Source organism: Canis lupus, chromosome 2 (genome assembly GCF_003254725.2).
Source record: "Canis lupus dingo isolate Sandy chromosome 2, ASM325472v2, whole genome shotgun sequence".
Classification (NCBI taxonomy): domain Eukaryota; kingdom Metazoa; phylum Chordata; class Mammalia; order Carnivora; family Canidae; genus Canis; species Canis lupus.
In genome coordinates this window covers 77,934,447-77,952,869 of record NC_064244.1, presented here as the reverse complement: position 1 = coordinate 77,952,869, position 18,423 = coordinate 77,934,447, and the positions used below count along the sequence as shown (strand labels likewise).

The 18,423-nt window shown below is 43.3% G+C and overlaps 1 protein-coding gene and 1 long non-coding RNA gene across 6 annotated transcripts in view; one reads left to right on the top strand and one right to left on the bottom strand.

The window, feature by feature from the left end:
• The window catches only part of UBR4 (ubiquitin protein ligase E3 component n-recognin 4), a 132,809-nt gene extending 122,720 nt beyond the window's left edge, over positions 1-10,089 (bottom strand). For 3 of the 5 annotated variants that reach the window (XM_025446816.3, XM_035714057.2, XM_025446819.3), the window contains exons 1-3: positions 9,874-10,088; positions 2,225-2,322; positions 704-807 (exon numbers count right to left, since the gene is read on the bottom strand). In XM_025446816.3, coding sequence (XP_025302601.1) covers positions 704-807; positions 2,225-2,322; positions 9,874-10,049 — 378 coding nt within the window. In that variant the 5' untranslated portion in view covers positions 10,050-10,088. Of the gene's footprint in view, positions 1-703; positions 808-2,224; positions 2,323-9,873 lie in introns of all 5 variants that reach the window. The other 2 variants (XM_035714056.2, XM_025446817.3) reach the window with 1 other exon arrangement.
• A 13-nt stretch (positions 10,090-10,102) lies between these two features.
• On the top strand, positions 10,103-11,212 carry LOC112659754 (uncharacterized). Its single transcript, XR_004814161.2, has 2 exons — positions 10,103-10,362; positions 10,878-11,212. It is a non-coding gene; the product is annotated as an uncharacterized LOC112659754 (long non-coding RNA).
• Positions 11,213-18,423: the final 7,211 nt, after the last annotated feature.

The following is an 18,423-nucleotide window of genomic DNA, read 5'->3' as shown; positions in this document are numbered from 1 at the left end:
TTATCAAGAACTGAGACTGGGGAAAACAATAAAGCAGAGATCACATGCTGATGGTCCTCAGACCATGTCTGGCTTGCAAATGTGTCTTATTCTCACAGTGTTGCTCTTGGATTTTTATTTTTTTATTTGAAGTTATAGCTAACTTTTTAAAACATGGAAGGTTTAATATACAAAACTAGATTTCTTATCTCTCAATAATGCACAAGACACAGTAACTGAGTCTCTACCTCTACCTCTACCTGGCAACAATCAGCTGATGCCACACAATGATTGGCCCTTTGTAGCTGGGTCAGGCACCCTTTCCAACTGGCATACTTCACTCATTTTACGTTATTTGCCTGACCCATGGAAACATGGAAGTTTGCAATCTTTGCAAAAGCCTCTGCAGCCCTCTATACAAGAAGCTGGCAAACCACAGTTCCAATTCAGCCCACTGCCTGTTTTTGTAAATAAAGTTTACTGGACCACAGCTATGCTTGCTCATTTATGTATTGTCTGTGGCTGCTTTCATACTACAAAGGCAGATTTTAAAAAGAGAGAGACTGTTGCAACAGGGACTAATGGTCAGCAAATTGTTCACTGTCTGGCCTGTTACAGGAAAAGTTCACCAACCCCTACCCTATGCCACCCTTCTCCATCATTCCACTAGTCTGTCACAGTCCTACCTTGAAATAAGGGCTGCAAATGAGCCCATCACTCTCACCTGGGACACAGCACAAGCCTCATCTGGATTCTCCAGACGCAGGAGAGAAAACTCGATCAGGACTTTACAGGCTGCTGCCACCGACTGAAGCTGGTTCCGGGGAACTAGGAAAGGAATGGACTTCAATTAACCTTAGACCACCACAGCTTGGTCAGCCTCATAGTCAGTATATCAAACCAGACAATTCCCAAGTGCCAGTGTCCAGCATTTCCAGAGCCATTCTATGACAATAATCATTCAGAACCAACAATCCAAGGGCCAAACAAAGGGATCCTGGCAGATAACTATCTACTACTTCTAGATCAACCTATCTTACATTTACTGGAAATTAATTATAATAGGAAATACATCACAGTAAGCACTGAGCACTTCAAATATATTATATTAACCCACTCAATCCTTAAACGACCATTTTGAAGTAGGTAGTATTATTATCCCCTCCCCCTCCTTTTCGCAACAGATCAGGAAATTACACCACGGAGAGCTTAAGTGACTTGCCCAAAGTCATACGGCTAGAATCAAATCCAGGAAGTCTGGCTCTAGAGTTCATGCACTAACTACTAGAATATACTACCTCTCCTTTTCCATAGATTCTGAATACCTTTTACAAGGGGCTTCCTACACAAAACTTCTCAAAGTTAAAAGTAATTCCTCCACCAGCAGCCAATGCCTATAATAAACAGCACTGCACACAAAGGTTATCCAGCAACCCTATAGCTTCCCTTCATTTTACTTACTTAGCAAACTATTTAAGTTAACAAATTAGCATTATTCAGAATTCTCTGAGTTAGGATTTTTTTAAACAAATAAAAGTGCAAAAATTCAGAAATAGTAGAAAATAAGGGTAAAAAAATGTTTAAAAGATGGGGAACTGGGCAGCCCAGATGGCTCAGCGATTTAGCACTGCCTTCAGCCCGGGACGTGATCCTGGAAACCCAGGATCGAGTCCCACGTCAAGCTCCCTACATGGAGCCTGCTTCTTCCTCTGCCTGTGTCTCTGCCTCTCTGTCTCTGTGTCTCTCATGAATAAATAAATAAAATCTTAAAAAAAGATAGGGAACTGAAACTGAAATCCCTTGACATACCAGAGAATACAAAAGTAGAATTTACTTTCTCATCAAAACCAAATAAGGAATAACAGAGCTTTCATGAGTGGCCATGAACCCTAGGTCAGTATCCGCCCATTCCCCTCAAGCCTCAGGAATTAACACACTAATAATTACATGTGCATGTATGAAATCAATAAAATGCTTTTGATTAAGATGGTAAAGAAAATTAACTTAATGGGTTATGAAGCAAGTGTCCAAACCAAGTCCTTTTTAAATCCATCTTGGTTGGCCTAGGTAAATGGACTTCCAGAGCCTTATCAGACTGACAGTGGTCTGCCCAGCTGGGAGGACAGCTCAGGAGTGCTTAAATACAGACTTCATTCACAACCTGTTGAGACACCCCACAAAGAGGAGACCCAACCACCACCCCTCCAAGCCTTCAGAAAGGGAGTGACAAGAATGGAATACTCACTGAGGCTGCAAACTGTTGTAATATAGTGTGTGGAAAGTGCAACAAAAGAGGAGTAGAAGGGCTCATACTGCTTCTCGTGGTGCAGGATTTCGGATTCACTGCAAAGAAGATAATTCAGCTAGCATTTACTTAGTGCTTCCTATATGCCAGATACCCCATCCTTTTATAGGCATTACTATACTTAATCCTTACAACAGCCCCATTTGGGAGGCACTGTTATCATCCCTATATTCAAGACGGAAAGTGAACCTTAGCAAATTAAAAGTAAACACCTTGCTCAAGGTATCAGGCTTAGGGAGTGACAAAAGCTAATAGGCAGGGAACATTTTCAAACCCATTTAGAATTAAATAAGTACAAGTAAAAACATTACAGGATGCCTGTATTTTGTCCTGTATTACTGGTTGGCAAAGACCAAAAGCTAATAGTGTCAAGTGCTGACCAAAAGGGAGGAGACTGGAGCACTCAAAATACTGTTAGTGGGAATACAGGTCACAGAAATCCATTTTGAAGACCAAAGACCAGTCCACAATGCAAGAATCAATAACCTGGGGAGAAATCACCTGATCAGTGCTAAAACCCAAACTTCACCAAGTATCATCCCACTCCCAACCAAGACACAGGTAGATCACAACAAATTCAGGGGTTTTAATCACATCCCTTATCTTGAGCTGAGGAAATTGCCCTCTTCTGTGAAAATCTAGAGCCCAACTAGATCTTAGAGATAGATACACATTTATGTCCTTCTGTCAAATCATATGCTAATCCACAACCCATGAAACAAAATGACAATGTAAACAAAATAAAACAAAATGTATTTTATTAAAGGTAAAGAACAGGGAGCCTGAGTGGCTCAGTCCCTTGAGTGTCTGCTTTTGGCTCAGGTCGTGATCCCAGGGTCCTGAGGTTGAGTCCGCCTCAGGCTCCCTGCTCAAGGAGCAGGCTTCTCCCTCTTTCTCTGCCCTTCTCTCTCTCTCCCCCACCCCCGTCTCTCATGAATAAATAAATAAAATATTTTTAAAAGGGAGGGGGGGGACAGAGGGCTGTGGCTAAACAGTTTCCTTAGCGAATTAATTCTCCAACCAGAAGTATCAGCCTAGGAAGGGAAATGTACACAGTCAGGACTCTATTCACTTGCCAAATGAACACAAGAGCCAAAAAGACAAGTTCAACACTGGGGAGGTGCCAGTGTGAGTGATGAATCACCTCAAATAGCACTTAAGAGTCTGGCATTGCGAACACTTTGCTATGTGGGGATTTATCTAGGATAAACGGGGATTTAGCAAAGATCAGTTCCTTATCTCAGAGTAACTTTCACCAAGAAAAAATATTTATGGAGCATCTATGATGCGCAAGGGTCTTCCTGCCCACCAACGATCATTTCTATTTGTCAAATGGACAAAAAGGAGGAAACGAAAACCTTTTAAACACCAAGTAATGCTCAGTTTCTGGTGGCCAACACACTGGTCCAGGTCATATTCTACTCAGCAGAAAAATCTCTACTAAATCCCCTGCTTCTACCTCATATACTTAGTTGTTCCTTCATTCCATCCTTGTATTTTCTTAGTCATTGTTCTAAGGTTTTCTCACCCTGTAATTTGATATATTTCACTGAGTCATTTACTGTCTTATTTCAAAAGTTCAGAGCTGCTTATCCCCGTGTTTTTCAGCTGGACAGGCTTACTAGAATTAAGACAAAAACTGCCCACCCAGAGGATGAACCTACTCTGTTGCTTTCACTTCCATTCAGATAGTGAAATACATCCAATATGCAAGAATAAACTCATTTAATTGCCTGGTTCAATGAGGCCCCACTGTGATTTAACAAACCTTGGTTCTTGGTTCCTGCCCTAGAAATACACAACTGCCTTATTCCAATAAAGAAACAAGAATGCACTTTGAGGAAAGATGGACACTGGCATCCAAAAAAATGGAGCACTCTCAAACTGCACTTATAATTTGCTCAGGGCAACTAAGGATGAACCTGGGAAAATTAATTTGAAAAGACTTGAAGGAAAAAAAAAAAAAAAAGAAAAGACTTGAAGGAGTAAGGAGACGTGCGGATATGTGGCCCAAAGGACAATATCATATCTCTTGATTTTAAAGAAGCAAGCATGTATGAGTCACCTAATAAAGACTTGCTGCCACCCTCATTCCCCAAGAATCTGACAGACACCAAGATACCAGAAGACGCAAAGAAATAGAAAAAATGGGACAAAAGGCAAGAAGTTAGGTAGGAATGGGGAAGAATGAAGAACTGCAGGCAAATATAACAAAGAGAAAGGAAAATAAGACTTCTAGGTAAAAATACATCTCTCCTCTGGGCAGTCAAGCTATCTTCCTCAAACATCTGCTTCTTCTAACAAACATTCCAACCACACCACCACTGGGGCTAAAACACTGCTGAGAGACACAGAATTTTTCTAAAACGTTTATATTCCATACAAAATAAATGTGAGGCAGAGTACAAAGAGAAACAGCAGCTACAGTACAGCCAGGTCAGAGAAATCCAATTTGACATGTAAGTAAAAAAGAACTACCTCAAGTCTGGAAATATCTAGCCTTTTTTTAGGAAGAGGTGGAAATCCAAGAGGACAAAATAAAGACTACAGATTCACCTCCCTTCTCCCCCTAGATACTATTTACATCTCTTTTCTAAACTGTGGAAACTCCACAAACCCCTTTCCCTTCATCAGACTCATAAACCCCCAAGAACAGAATCTATTATGATTCCTTACAGCCAGGAAACAAGCAAGCATATTAAATATACTTAAAGAATAACAGCATTAAAAAATATATGCTGACTGAACATCTGCTGTGTCACAGAGTAATACACATGTAACCAAAGAACTAAAAGCTTTCAGATCCCCATACTCCTGACAAATCTGTGGTGAATGTGACACTAAGAAATTAACCAGCCATGAGGACTAATCTCACAATTACACTCCATCACTTGGTGGCAGGCTTTTCTTCTTCCTGTAAATCAATCATGAATTTCTGTCCTGCAGCATGTAAATTCAGAAGACTGGCATTTGTGTATCCCATTCTCCCTTTTAAGATATTTAAGAAATAGATGAACACTATCTAATATGGATTTTGTAACAGCTTCCACCTTCCCAAGTAGGTCTCTCTGGCCTAAATTTTATTAAACACCTGGGAGGCAGAGACCGAAACAGACTTATCAGTAAGGAGGCCAGGACAGCCTAGGAAGGACTGGCTCATGGGAAAGGGGTTTTTTTGGTTTTTCTTTTTTCCTGTTTTAGTAATCTACAAAGAGTCAAAGTGTTCGATGACAATCATGATCACCAACCTATCTTACAAAGAGTTAAGAAAGGAATTCTGTATTTGATAGTACCTTAAAACATAAGATTACATTCAGCAATTATACTAATTAATCCCAAATATGGCATGTGCTCCATTGAACTAGTTCTAGCTCCATTTCTGGTCTGGAAAAGTAGGGACACTGTAAAGATTTTCAATCTTTAATACTAGAAGACATGCTAGCAACAGGCAGTAAAAATAAAAATGAACATCTCTTTTAAGTAAACTCACATATGTTTTTCTTTTAAAAGTCAAAGGACATTTTTGAGTATGCTTCCCAATTTATCTATGCTAATCTATTCCTCCTTTGTTTCACATTTTGGTTACAAAGTCAAACTTAATAAACAGGGTCTAGACCTAGAAATTGTATCTACCTTTTCTTCAAACACCAAGTTCAATTCCAATTATAAAGCTATGAAATAAATAAATAAAAATCTTTATTTTAAAAAAACATAATAAAGGTATGAAAGACTACAGATGGCAAGCGGAACGGTGGAGCACGAAGCAGTCTCAGGGCAAGTCATCATCCCCAACAGTCAAATGGGGAGGAATTCAATGGACAAGCAGGCTGTCAGATGGAAAGGTAGAGCTGGCAATGATGGAGCCAGGATATCTAAAAGGGAAACAGAGAGTAGTAGACTGCAACAGAAAAACAGAAGGTCCCTAGAGGCAAGGAAGAAAAACATGGCAGTCATGACAATAAAAAGGGGAACCCCAGATGGGAGCAGCAACCCCAGAAATAAAGTAGCGGCCTAGACACCTGAACCTTTGATTACCTACAAAATAAAGCCCACAATAGTACCTGTACAGTGCTGACTCTGATCTGGTTCTAAATTTGGTGGCCATAACTCTATAGTCAAGAAATACTTCCACAGGGACGCCTGGATAGTTCAGTGCCTGCCTTCAGCTCAGGGCATGATCCCAGAGTCCTGGGATCAAGTCCTGCATGGGGCTCCCTGCATGGAGCCTGCTTCTCCCTCTGACTGTGTCTGTCCCTCTCTCTGTCTCTCATGAATAAATAAAAATAGTCTTGAAAAAAAAATACATCCACAATTCTGACACCCTCGTTTCACTTTTTAAGACTTTATTTATTTATTTAGACAGTGTCAGAGCAGGGGATGCAGAGGCAGGAGAGAGAGAATCTCTTTTTTTAATTCTTAAAAGATATTTACTTATTTATTTATTCATGAGAGAGAGAGAGAGGCAGAGACACAGGCAGAGGGAGAAGCAGGCTCCATGCAGGGAGCCCAATGGAGGACTCGATCCCAGGTCTCCAGGATCAGGCCCTGGGCTGAAGGCGACGCCAAACAGCTGAGCCACCCGGGCTGCTCAGGAGAGAATCTCAAGCAGACTCCATTCTGAGCTCCATTTCACCACCCTGAGATCATGACCTGAGCCGAAATTAAGTGTTGGATATCTAACCGCCTGAGCCTTCCAAGTGCCCCTCATTTTTTTTAAAAGGCAAAAAACTTATGAGAAAGTAACAGGGTACTAATTTTTGTGCTCTAAATCAGGGTTTGGCACTGTTTTTGTAACAGCCTATATTTAAGAATGTTTCTGCAGTTTTCACATGGCTGAAAAAAATTTTAAAGCTATTTGGTGACATGTAAATATATGAAGTTCGTATTTCAGTGTCCATAAATAAGATTTTGGAAAAACAGCCACAACCATTCATTTACTTACTGTATAAGGCTGCTTTTGCTATACAATGACCAAGTTGACTACTCCACACAGAGAATGTATAGCCTGCAAATATTTACTCTCTGCCTCTTTACAAAACAAGTGTGCTGACCTCTGCTCTACACCAAGCTGAACAGTAATATGTTTGTTTTTTTAACTGTAAAAGAACGTGAAAGTCAGAGATTTCTTTTGAAAAGTTTTCTTAGGATTATATTACTCTCATAGAGCCTCGGGAGGACACATAACAGGCTTTCAAAGTGAACTTAGCAATAAAACCAGAACCAAGACTTCAGGGATCTTGCCTTACAACAAAAAGTTTTTGTCACTAAACATCCACTAGTTTGGATTTCTTTTCTAAGTATCTTTTTTTTTTTTTTTTTAATTTTTATTTATTTGTGATAGTCACAGAGAGAGAGAGAGAATGAGGCAGAGACACAGGCAGAGGGAGAAGCAGGCTCCATGCACCGGGAGCCTGACGTGGGATTCGATCCCGGGTCTCCAGGATCGCGCCCTGGGCCAAAGGCAGGCGCCAAACCGCTGCGCCACCCAGGGATCCCTGGATTTCTTTTCTAAATGGTGAAGAGAGTTCTTACTAGTGTCTACAAACACAGGCAACACTTGATTATCTTAGGGTGCAGAAGGAAGCAGTCACTTGTTTGGCAAAATTCACATCTAGTTCATGTATTGGGTTTTGGGTCCTTTTACAAGCCGGACAGAGTTGCTAAACCATTATATAGTTTCAAAAAGATGACTTGAACACGGGATGAACAGGAGGCTGTCAGCAAATGACTTTGTAACCGACTCAACTCCTGTCCAGAAAAAACATAAAAGCAGGAGTGCCTGGCTGGCTCAGTAGGGTGAGCCGCTCTTGATTTCAGGTTTGTGGATGAGTCCCACGTTAGGGGTGGAGATGACTCAAAAATAAAATCTTTGGGGTGAAATAAATAAATAAAAGCAAATGTTCTAGAGTGAAGCAGTGTCCATTACAAGTCACCTGATGAGCATAATGCAGGAAAAATGCCGCCAAACCAAACGTTTGAAGCAAGTTAAAGAAAAGAAATAAAAAAATAAAAAAATAAAGCAAGTTAAAGAGAGGCCATAACCTGAGAGCGGTATCTTGGTACTTGGTTTCCATCTTTAAAACATTCCCGATTTGGGGATCCCCTGGGTGGCTCAGCGGTTTAGCGCCTGCCTTCAGCGCAAAGGTGTGATCCTGGAGACCCAGGATGGAGTCCCACGTGGGGCTCCCTGCAGGGAGCCTGCTTCTCCCTCTGCCTGTGTCTCTGCCTCTGTATGTGTGTGTCTCTCTCATGAATAAATAAGTAAAATCTTAAAAAAAAAAAAAAAAAAAACTTTCCTGATTTAATAATTAGGTAGGAAAACCCATCTGTAAAGCAAACTGTGAATTTACCAAACCCAGTCGTCATTTTATTCCAACTTAATAAATAAACAAACAAACAAACGTGTACCCAAGGCACCACAAACCTAACAGCAGGCACTATCATAAACAATTTGTCAAGTCATGGGGCCTCCCTTGAATAAGAATAGCGATTTCCAACGTGGAGAACACTGAGATACACCCTTGTTGGCCAGAAGCTAAAGTGACCCAGGCAGCAACTGCGGGATGGCTGAAGTAAGGTTTGAGTAGTAAAATAAAAGTGAGACTGCCTTTAAAAAAAAAAAAAAAAAAAGGAAGAGAAGAGAAGAGAAGAGAAGAGAAGAGAAGAGAAGAGAAAAGAAAAGAAAAGAAAAGAAAAGAAAAGAAAAGAAAAGAAGAAAAGAAAAAAAAAGAAAAAAAGAAAAGCACGTCTACCATGAAACCAAAGAACAGACTCCTCTGAGCAAGGTCGAGTCAGGAAGACAGGCGTTCTGGTATCCCCGGCCTCCTAGGAACACAAACTATCACGATCTAGGACCTCGATACAAAATGACAAAACCATGTTAACACCAAACCAACAGAGGAGGGTTCCTGTCTGTAACAAAATCTAAGGATATTCTATTGCGAGAGGGAGAGAGAGGGAGAGAGAACGCGGAGGGCACGGTTTCCGTGGGAAAGTGACCTCCGACTCCCACGGACACGGTTTCCTCCTAGACCGTTACAGCAGCCACAGACACCAAGCGCGGCCTGAAGACACATCCTGCGTGGTCGCGGCGGCTCCAGGCACAGGAGCAGCACGTGCCCCCGGCGATCACGGCACCGCGGGGAGACCGTTACTAAATCGTGCGGCCCACCTCCAGCTTGCACCCCGAGGCCCCGCTCGGGCGCAGGCCAGGGGGGTGAGCGCGGGCGAGAACTGCAGACTCATCAGCGCTGTGACCTTAGCGCAGGGGGGGCGGCCCCGGGGACGTTCTCCGCCAGCAGCGCCCGGCGTCTCAGTCACTCGCACACGGGGCCGGCCACGCCCTCTCGAGAAGGCGTCTCCAAAAGTTTTGCTCAGGAGGGAAACCGAGGCACAGATCATCTACCCGGGCCGGCGGGAGGAGCCCCCGGCCGGCCCTCGTCCGCCGGGATCCCGGGGCCCCGAAGCCGCGGCCGGGGGCCCGGGGTCGCCAAGCGGCGCGCGGCGGCCCGGGGACGCGGGTGCAGACGATCCGGCACGGCCTCCCCTCCCCCCCCCGCGCCCGCCTCGCCGGGGCCGCCGCCCGGTACCTCTCGATGACTGAGGCCACCAGCTGCGGCAACTCCTTCATCTCGAAGGCGGAATAGGACGCGGACAGCAGGGGCCGCACCGCCACCTCCCAGCCCGGGGTTGTGTCCGCCCCCGTCGCCGAGGCCCCGGGCGCCGGCGCCGCCGCCGCCGCCTCTTCGCCGCCGCTCGTCGCCATCTTCCGTCGTACTACTGCGGCTCCCTCCGGGGGCTTGCCACCGGCCCAGCGCCGCCTCCCGGGAGGGGGCGGAAGTGACGTGACAGACACGTCAGACTGCGCGACGCGGTCGCAGGGCAAAACACGCAACGCGCGGGGCGGTCAGCCTTTGCTCTCGGGAGAAGCTCGGCGCGACGCGGAGGCGGGCCGGAGCAACTGCGCCTGCGCAGGACTTACCCCTTCGGGGGAGGTGGGGGCGACCTCCGCGCCTGCGCGCTGGCAGTCGTTTCTGAAAGTGGGAGTGATGGATGCGGCTTCGGGGCATCAGGGAAAGGTGAGTTGGGGGTTTGCTTGAAGGTGGGGAGACCGGGGCCTCGGAGCAGGCTGTGCGTCTGCGGATGGAAGGGCCACCGCCGGAGACACCTGAAGACGAGAGTCGGCTCGCTCCCCTTCCGAGAGCCCCGCCCCGCGCCCCGCACGGTGATACTTAAAAAACGTGCAGTCACTAGTCTTACCGAATTTGGGCCCACATCCCCGTCGTGTGTGTGTGTTTTTAAAAGATTTTATTTGTTTATTCATGAGAGACACAGGCAGAGGGAGAAGGAGGCTCCCCGCAGGGAGCCTGGTGCAGAACTCGAACCCAGGACCCCGGGGTCACCAGCTGAGCCAGAGGCCCCCCGGGGCCCCCCACCTTGTGTCTTGATTACCCGCACTATGTTGCCAGCCCTGACTGTTCACCGCTGTCTGCAATTTGATGCGGCAGGTTGTGTTTCCCCACTTTAATGCTAGCAGAGAAAGAATGGAAGGTTTAATAAGGGCCTTTTTTTTTTTTTTTTTTTTTTTTTGCAGATAAACCGACCTGGGTTCCAGATCTAAGAGGGGAAAAGCAGTCTGACTTGACAGTTGACTCAAGGAAAGGTATGCGTGCTTCGAGAACATTCTTGGGCGGCGCATGGGTGTCGGCGCAGGACGTCAAGCCTGTGGCCCGCAGGCCCCTTCGCAAGAAGTGTGGATGGTTTGAAAACCCTGAAGCCCTGAAATTCTTCCCCAAGTTTTGGAGGAGCTCCTTTTGCCACCGGTGTACCTCTTTGATAGCTAAACGGGTGACCTGGTGATCGATTTGCACTTGTAGTAGCAAAAGGGCTATTTTACATTAGGAATAAAATGCAATCAAGTCAAAGCTAGTGTTGGAGGAAAACGTGGCTTTAATGATAACGGTAGAGATTTCCCTTTATTTTCTCAGGGGGAAATAGTGTCAGTGGCAGGTTTCTTAAACATGAAAATATGAAAAGTTAAAGACAGAGAATGAAGCCTTTCCATAACAGTGAATTTTTTTTTTTTAAGAATTTAGTTGTTTTTGGGATCCCTGGGTGGCGCAGTGGTTTGGCGCCTGCCTTTGGCCCAGGGCGCGATCCTGGAGACCCGGGATCGAATCCCACGTCGGGCTCCCGGTGCATGGAGCCTGCTTCTCCCTCTGCCTGTGTCTCTGCCTCTCTCTCTCTCTCTGTGACTATCATAAATAAATAAAAAAAATTAAAAAAAAAAAAGAATTTAGTTGTTTTTTAAGATTTTATTTATTCATGTGAGAGACAGAGAGAGAGAGGCAGAGACACAGGCAGAGGGAGAAGCAGGCTCCATGCAGGGAGCCCGATGTGGGACTCGATCTCAGGACTCCAGGATCACACCCTGGGCTGAAGACAGGCACCAAACCGCTGAGCCACCCAGGCTGCCCTAACACAGTGAATATTGCAGTAGTTCAAAATACTGAACCCAGTGCCTGAAGAAGAAGGCTTAAAATTTTAGAGTGGCTCTTGGGACATTAATTTTATTTCACCCAAAGGACAAAATTAATCTGCAGAGGTTCTCTTGGAAAGGTTTCAGGAAATAACAGAAGATCAAATGTTTCTACTCCCTTCTTTCCCCATCCATCTGCTGCTGGAAGAGAGAGTAAAAAGGCAAATGCAGACTATCACAGGGAAATTTGCTCCTGTACCAAACTCATATTACTTTTTTTTTTTTTATCTCACATTACTTTTTAATATTTCTGGCTCACAGATTTGGAGAAAGCACTCCAGATTAAGATTTTTCTTTATATATATATATTTTTAAAGATGTTATTTATTTATTCATGGGAGACACAGAGAGCCAGAGACACAGGCAGTGGAGGAAGAAGCAGGCTCCGTGCAAGGATCCTGATGCAGGGCTTGATCCTGGATCCCAGCATCATGACCTGAGCCGAAGGCAACTGCCCAACTGCTGAGCCACCCAGGCGTCCCTTAAAAAATTTTTTTAAGTGAGATGTGTTGTGTGCCCAATGTGGGGCTTGAACTCAGGACCACAGCATCAAGAGTCTCATGCTCTACCAACTGAGCCAGCCAGATGCTCCTCCACATTCTAAATTTAAACAAGAAAGGAAGGCAATACATAGAGGACTAAAACAGACTTCTAGATGAAACATAAGGTTCTAATACTCTGGTCCAGAAAATAAGATAGAAACTAAAGAATAGTCATTTGGGGGGATTATTAACTGAAGGATTTAAAGTATTAGTTTCCTTCTAATCCCAAGTGGCTGAGTAAGGAACTAAGATTTTTAAACTTAACAAGAGATATGATATGATCATATTACAAGAAATGCAGTGAAAGAAAAAAATTCAGCAGCCATGATTGAATAGTGTCAGTGTGGGAATACAGACAAGGAGAAAGCGTGAAGAAACCCACTGGGTTGGGGATCCCTGGGTGGCTCCTGCCTTCAGCCCAGGGTGTGATCCTGGAGTCCCGGGATCGAGTCCTGTGTCGGGTTCCCTGCATGGAGCCTGCTTCTCCCTCTGCCTGCGTGCCTCTCTCTCTCTCTCTCTCTCTCTCTCTTTCATGAATAAATAAAATCTAAAAAAAAAAGAAAGAAACCGGCTGGCAAGTGAAAACATTCTGCATCTTGACAGGAGTTATGGTTGCTTGGATATACACACAATATTTGTTCAACTGTATACTTATAATGTATATACATTAGCAGTTAAAAATCATACCTTAATCTAAAAACAAGGAGCACCAGCATGGCTCAGTGGATTAAATATCCAACTTGATTTCAGCTCAGGTCATGATCTCAGGGTCATTAAATCAAAGCCCCCCCCCACACACACACACACACACACACTTCCAACGGGGCTCTGCACTGGGCATGGAACCTGCTTAAGATTCTCTCGTTCTTCCCTCCGCCCCTCCCCCCCCCTCTCTTAACAAATAAATTAATACATTTCTTAAAAGATGTCTTTAAAAACAAAATGCAAACAATAAGAGTTCATTGTCACTCCAGGAACCTCCAAAGCAAGAAATACTGGCATTTGTTTTTTTAACATTTTATTTATTTATTTCTTCATTAGACACAGAGAGAGAGACAGGCAGAGACACAGGCAGAGGGAGAAGCAGGCTCCATGCAGGCAGCCCGATGCAAGACTCAATCCCAGGTCTGTAGGATCACACCATGGGCTGAAGGCAGGTGCTAAACCTCTGAGCTACCCAGTTTGCCCACTGGCATTTTTATTTCAAAAAAAATTCTATCTGATAAGAGTTGCTTGAAATAATCCTGGTAGGTCTTGTGTGTTCTTCATTCCATGAATAAACTACATGTATTAACTCTCAGGGCTCAACAGAGATCATCCTGTTCTCAAGCTTTTACATCCTGTTCTCAAGCTTTTACAAAGTTTCAAGAACCAACAGTGCATATTTTGTGGAAACTGCTACAAATGAAGAGCAGCTCCTTTTTGGAAATTCACCAATGAACAGAGATTTTTTTTTTTTTTTAACATCAAGACTATAAGGAAATAGATTAGAAGCCTAATTCTGTTTCATAATATGAGTCATTTGTAATCCACAAATACTCATTATTTTTCTCATAATACTGCATTTTATATGGTATGAATTTAAAACAAGAAAAATGCGCCTTGCAGCCTTCTTGCTTAAAGAAAGAGAAGCAATTTTGGCAATTGTACAGGGACTAGAATAGAATGTCAGTTTTACTGAAGAGCAGGAAGCAAGACTTAGAGGAAACTAAGGACAAAAAGATCAAAATTGAAATGAAAATGATAATAAGGTGAACATCCAAATTTGCAATGCTGTTCAGCAATAGCTAATGTGAATTAAATAGTAAAAGCTTGACTGGCAAACTTCTACAAAATGAAGTTTATTAGATACAGCTTAACCCAGATAGCTTACATAACATTGCAAATGTATCAGGAGAGTTTTGTTTTAGGGGCACCTGGGTGGCTCTGTTGGTTTAAGCTACCGACTCTTGATTTCGGCTCAGGTCACGATCTCAGGGTCCTGGGATTGAGCTCCGCCTTGGGCTCCACGCTCAGCACAGTCTGCTTGTCCCTCTCCCTCTGCTCCTCCTCCCGCTTTCTCTCAAATAAATAAATAAAAAAAAAAAAAAGACGAGTTTTGTTTTGTAAAATGATTATTCCTCAGACCTGCCATTGTCATCCTTTAGGGTTTACACTCAGCAAAATCTTGGACCATCAGATTTAGAGATGGGAGGGAGAAAGATAAAGCTAATGTGGTAAAATGTTAATATTTGGGGAATCTGAGTGAAGGGTATCAGAATTATTTGTCCTATTCTTTTTTTTTTTTTTTAATTTTTATTTATTTGTGATAGTCACAGAGAGAGAGAGAGAATGAGGCAGAGACACAGGCAGAGGGAGAAGCAGGCTCCATGCACCGGGAGCCCGACGTGGGACTCGATCCCGGGTCTCCAGGATCGCGCCCTGGGCCAAAGGCAGGCACCAAACCGCTGCGCCACCCAGGGATCCCTATTTGTCCTATTCTTGTAACATTTCTGTAAGTCTAAATTGGATCAAAATTAAGTTTTTAGGGATCCCTGGGTGGCGCAGCGGTTCGACGCCTGCCTTTGGCCCAGGGCGCGATCCTGGAGACTCGGGATCGAATCCCACGTCGGGCTCCCAGTGCATGGAGCCTGCTTCACCCTCTGCCTGTGTCTCTGCCTCTCTCTCTCTCTCTCTCTCTCTCTGTGTGTGACTATCATAAATAAATAAAAATTAAAAAAAAATTAAGTTTTTAAAAGTTTGTAAATACTTTGTGATTCAGAAAATATGATATATATGGCAGGGAGTTAGCAGAAATAAAGTAGTGTAGGTAAAAATCTAGAAAGAGTGGAGTAAAATGATTATATCACATTCCTTCAACCCAGTGAGGGGAGAAGGGATAGGAGCTGTCCTGGTCAGCAGAGTCCTGGTCTCTTTGCAGAAGCGTGCCTGTTACAAAACATGCGTATGGTATCACCTCCTCTATTCTAACTCCAGAATAACCAAACAGGCTTATAATAACATTTTAATGTATTATATAGGCTTTTTTATAGGATATGCATTCCCACTAGCAGACATAAGTATTTTGCTTTTCATGACTGTCGTCTTCATTGTCCTCTATAAACCAGCATTCTGGTTTGTCAGTCTTCTAATCTAGCACAGCACATGAGATACACAACATCACCAAAACTGTAAATAATAATGGCACTTATTTATATAAACGAGGCTTTTAAATGCTCATTTTCAGTTTATTGACTTTCACACATCTGAGTGCAGGTCAGGCAGTAACAGACAAGAGTTTACTTCCATATAAATCTGTGGCTATTTTATAAAGACACCCTCCTAAATGTCATCAGTCTATATACTGGGAAAGGCACCTTCTCAGTATCCTGGATCAGAAATTTACATAAGCCTGGGGGCACCTGGATGCTCTGTTGGTTAAAGTGTCTCCCTTCAGCTCAGGTCATGATTCCAGGGTCCTGGGGTCGAGCCCCACATTGGGCTCCCTGCTCAGTGGGGAGCCGGTTTCTCCCTCTCCTGTTCCCCCGCTTGTGCACGCATGTTCTCTCTCTCTCAAATAAATAAATATATTTTTTAAAAATGTACATAAGCCTCAGCACTCATAGAAAAATGGCTCTAGTCAGTCTCAGGGTCATACTGTAGTGTCTTAAGAGGAGGCAGGCATGCACACATTCTTTACATCATCATAAATCCTTACTGGAAAGATGGTCTAAATAATACAGAATAGACTTGTCTGAAAGAGCATTCGATTGATCTCATAAAAATCTCTAATGGAATAACACTTAAGAATTTCAACCTCGAAAAAAAAAAAAAAAGAATTTCAACCTCGTGACCATAAAAAAGAGGGTTTGGGAGATCCATATTGCTAATGCGGGGATCTCCCCATGATACATTAAGTGATAAAATCAAGTTACAGGGCATTACGGGATTTGGAGAGATATATGCTAAACTGTTCAGTGGTGACCTCTGGGAAATAGAGAATGGGGGAAGGTTTTATTTATTTTTATTTTAGTTTTTTTAAGATTTTATTTATTTATTAATGATAGACATAGAGAGAGAGAGAGAGAGGCAGACACACAGGCAGAGGGAGAAGCAGGCTCCATGCAGGGACTTGATCCCGGGACTTGAGGATCGCGCCCTGGGCCAAAGGCAGTCGCTAAACCAGTGAGCCACCCAGGGATCCCCTATTTTTTTTTTTTTATAAATAACATTTTAAGGGGCACCTGGATGACTCCATCGGTTGGGTGTCTACCTTCGCTCAGGTCACGATTCTGGAGTCCTGGGATGGAGCCCCTTCCTGGCATCCCTACTCACCGGGGAGCCTGTTTCTTCCCTCCTTCTGCCCCTCCCCTTGCTTGTACTCTGTTCTCTCCCACTCTCTCTAATTAATGGATAAAATCTTTTTTAGGGCAGCCCCGGTGGCTCAGTGGTTTAGCGCCACCTTCAGCCGAGGGCCTGATCAAGTCCCACGTCGGGCTCCCTGAATGGAGCCTGCCTCTCCGTCTGCCTGTGTCTCTGCCTCTCTCTCTCTATCATGAATAAATAAATAAAATTTAAAAAAATAAAAAATAAATAAAATCTTTTTTTTAAAAAAGCATTTTGGGCAGCCCTGGTGGCTCAGCGGTTTAGTGCCGCCTTCAGCCCAGAGCTTGATCCTGGAGACCCAGGATCCAGTCCCACGTCAAGCTCCCTGCATGGAGCCTGCTTCTTCCTCTGCCTGTGTCTCTGCCTCTATCATGAATAAATAAATAAATAAATAAATAAATAAATAAATAAATAAATAAATAAATAAATAAATCTTTAAAAAAAATATAGTAGGATCAGTGTGTTGTTATGTATAGACTTTTTTTTTTTTTTTTTTTTTAAGATTTTAAGTAGATAAGCAGCCCCTTGCTTATCTGGCACCACAGAATAGCTATGCGCCAGGAAGTTTACTCTAGATCTGGATGGTCAGCATCTCACTTTGTTACATAAAGCACTGGGGACAGCTGACACAAGGCAAATGATAGATGATAAGATACAATGGAAACCACCTGGGCAAAGAGACAGCCACAAGAATAACCAACAACTCAGAAGGAGATCGGTTGAATCACATCATCTTCTCCTCCAGCTACTCTGAACTTGATCCCTAGCTTAAACCAAGCCAGCAGAGAACTAGCTGTGCATCTAGGCTGAATTTGGAGGTTATATTTTCTCAGACTCCATCCTCCCTCACAAATGGATTTTACAACTCATATTTTAGCCAGAGATGTTGTTAAGGGCATTGTTGATCATGTTACCTATAGAACCATTGAGAAATTTCCCTCTGGTCACAGTATCAGAATTGTCTCCTAAGTCACTTAAAAATAAGTCTCTTTTCCTTGATTTTATTTATTTTTTTTTTCTTTTCCTTGATTTTAAACAGAACATAAATATTATAGGTACGCCTGGGTGGCTTAGCAGTTGAGCGTCTGCCTTTGGCTCAGGGCGCGATCCCAGAGTCCTGTGGTCAAGTCCCACATCAGGCTTCCTGCATGGAGCCTGCGTCTCCCTCTGCCTCTGTCTCTGCCTCTCTCTCGCTCTGGGTCTCTAATGAATAAATAAATAAAATCTTTATTTAAAAAAAAAACTACATTGTGTAGGTTTCAGAGAAGTTTATCTCTAACTTGCTCCGCTAGCTATTAAATTGCAGGGTCAGTTGTCTGTTAGAGCACCCATTTACTGCTTTGACAGTAAAACCATGTTATCTGCATGTTAGCCTACTCTTCTTTTTTGCTGGGGGTAGGGGAACAGATGTCACTCTTCCAAAAATGTTATTAAATCAGTAAATCACAATTTTAAGAGAGAGGAGGATGGAGCATAATACATTACTACTTAACCCCATCCCAAGAGAATAATGTCCCTTATAAATTTTTTTTTGATTTTTTTTTAAGTTTTATTTAAGTAATTTCTACACCCACTGTATGGCTCGAAGTCACAACCCCAAGATCTAAGAGTTGTATGCTCCTCCAGCTGAGCTCACCAGGTGCCCCTCATCTATCAAAAAAAATTTTTTTTAAAGTTCTTACTGAGCTTGAATG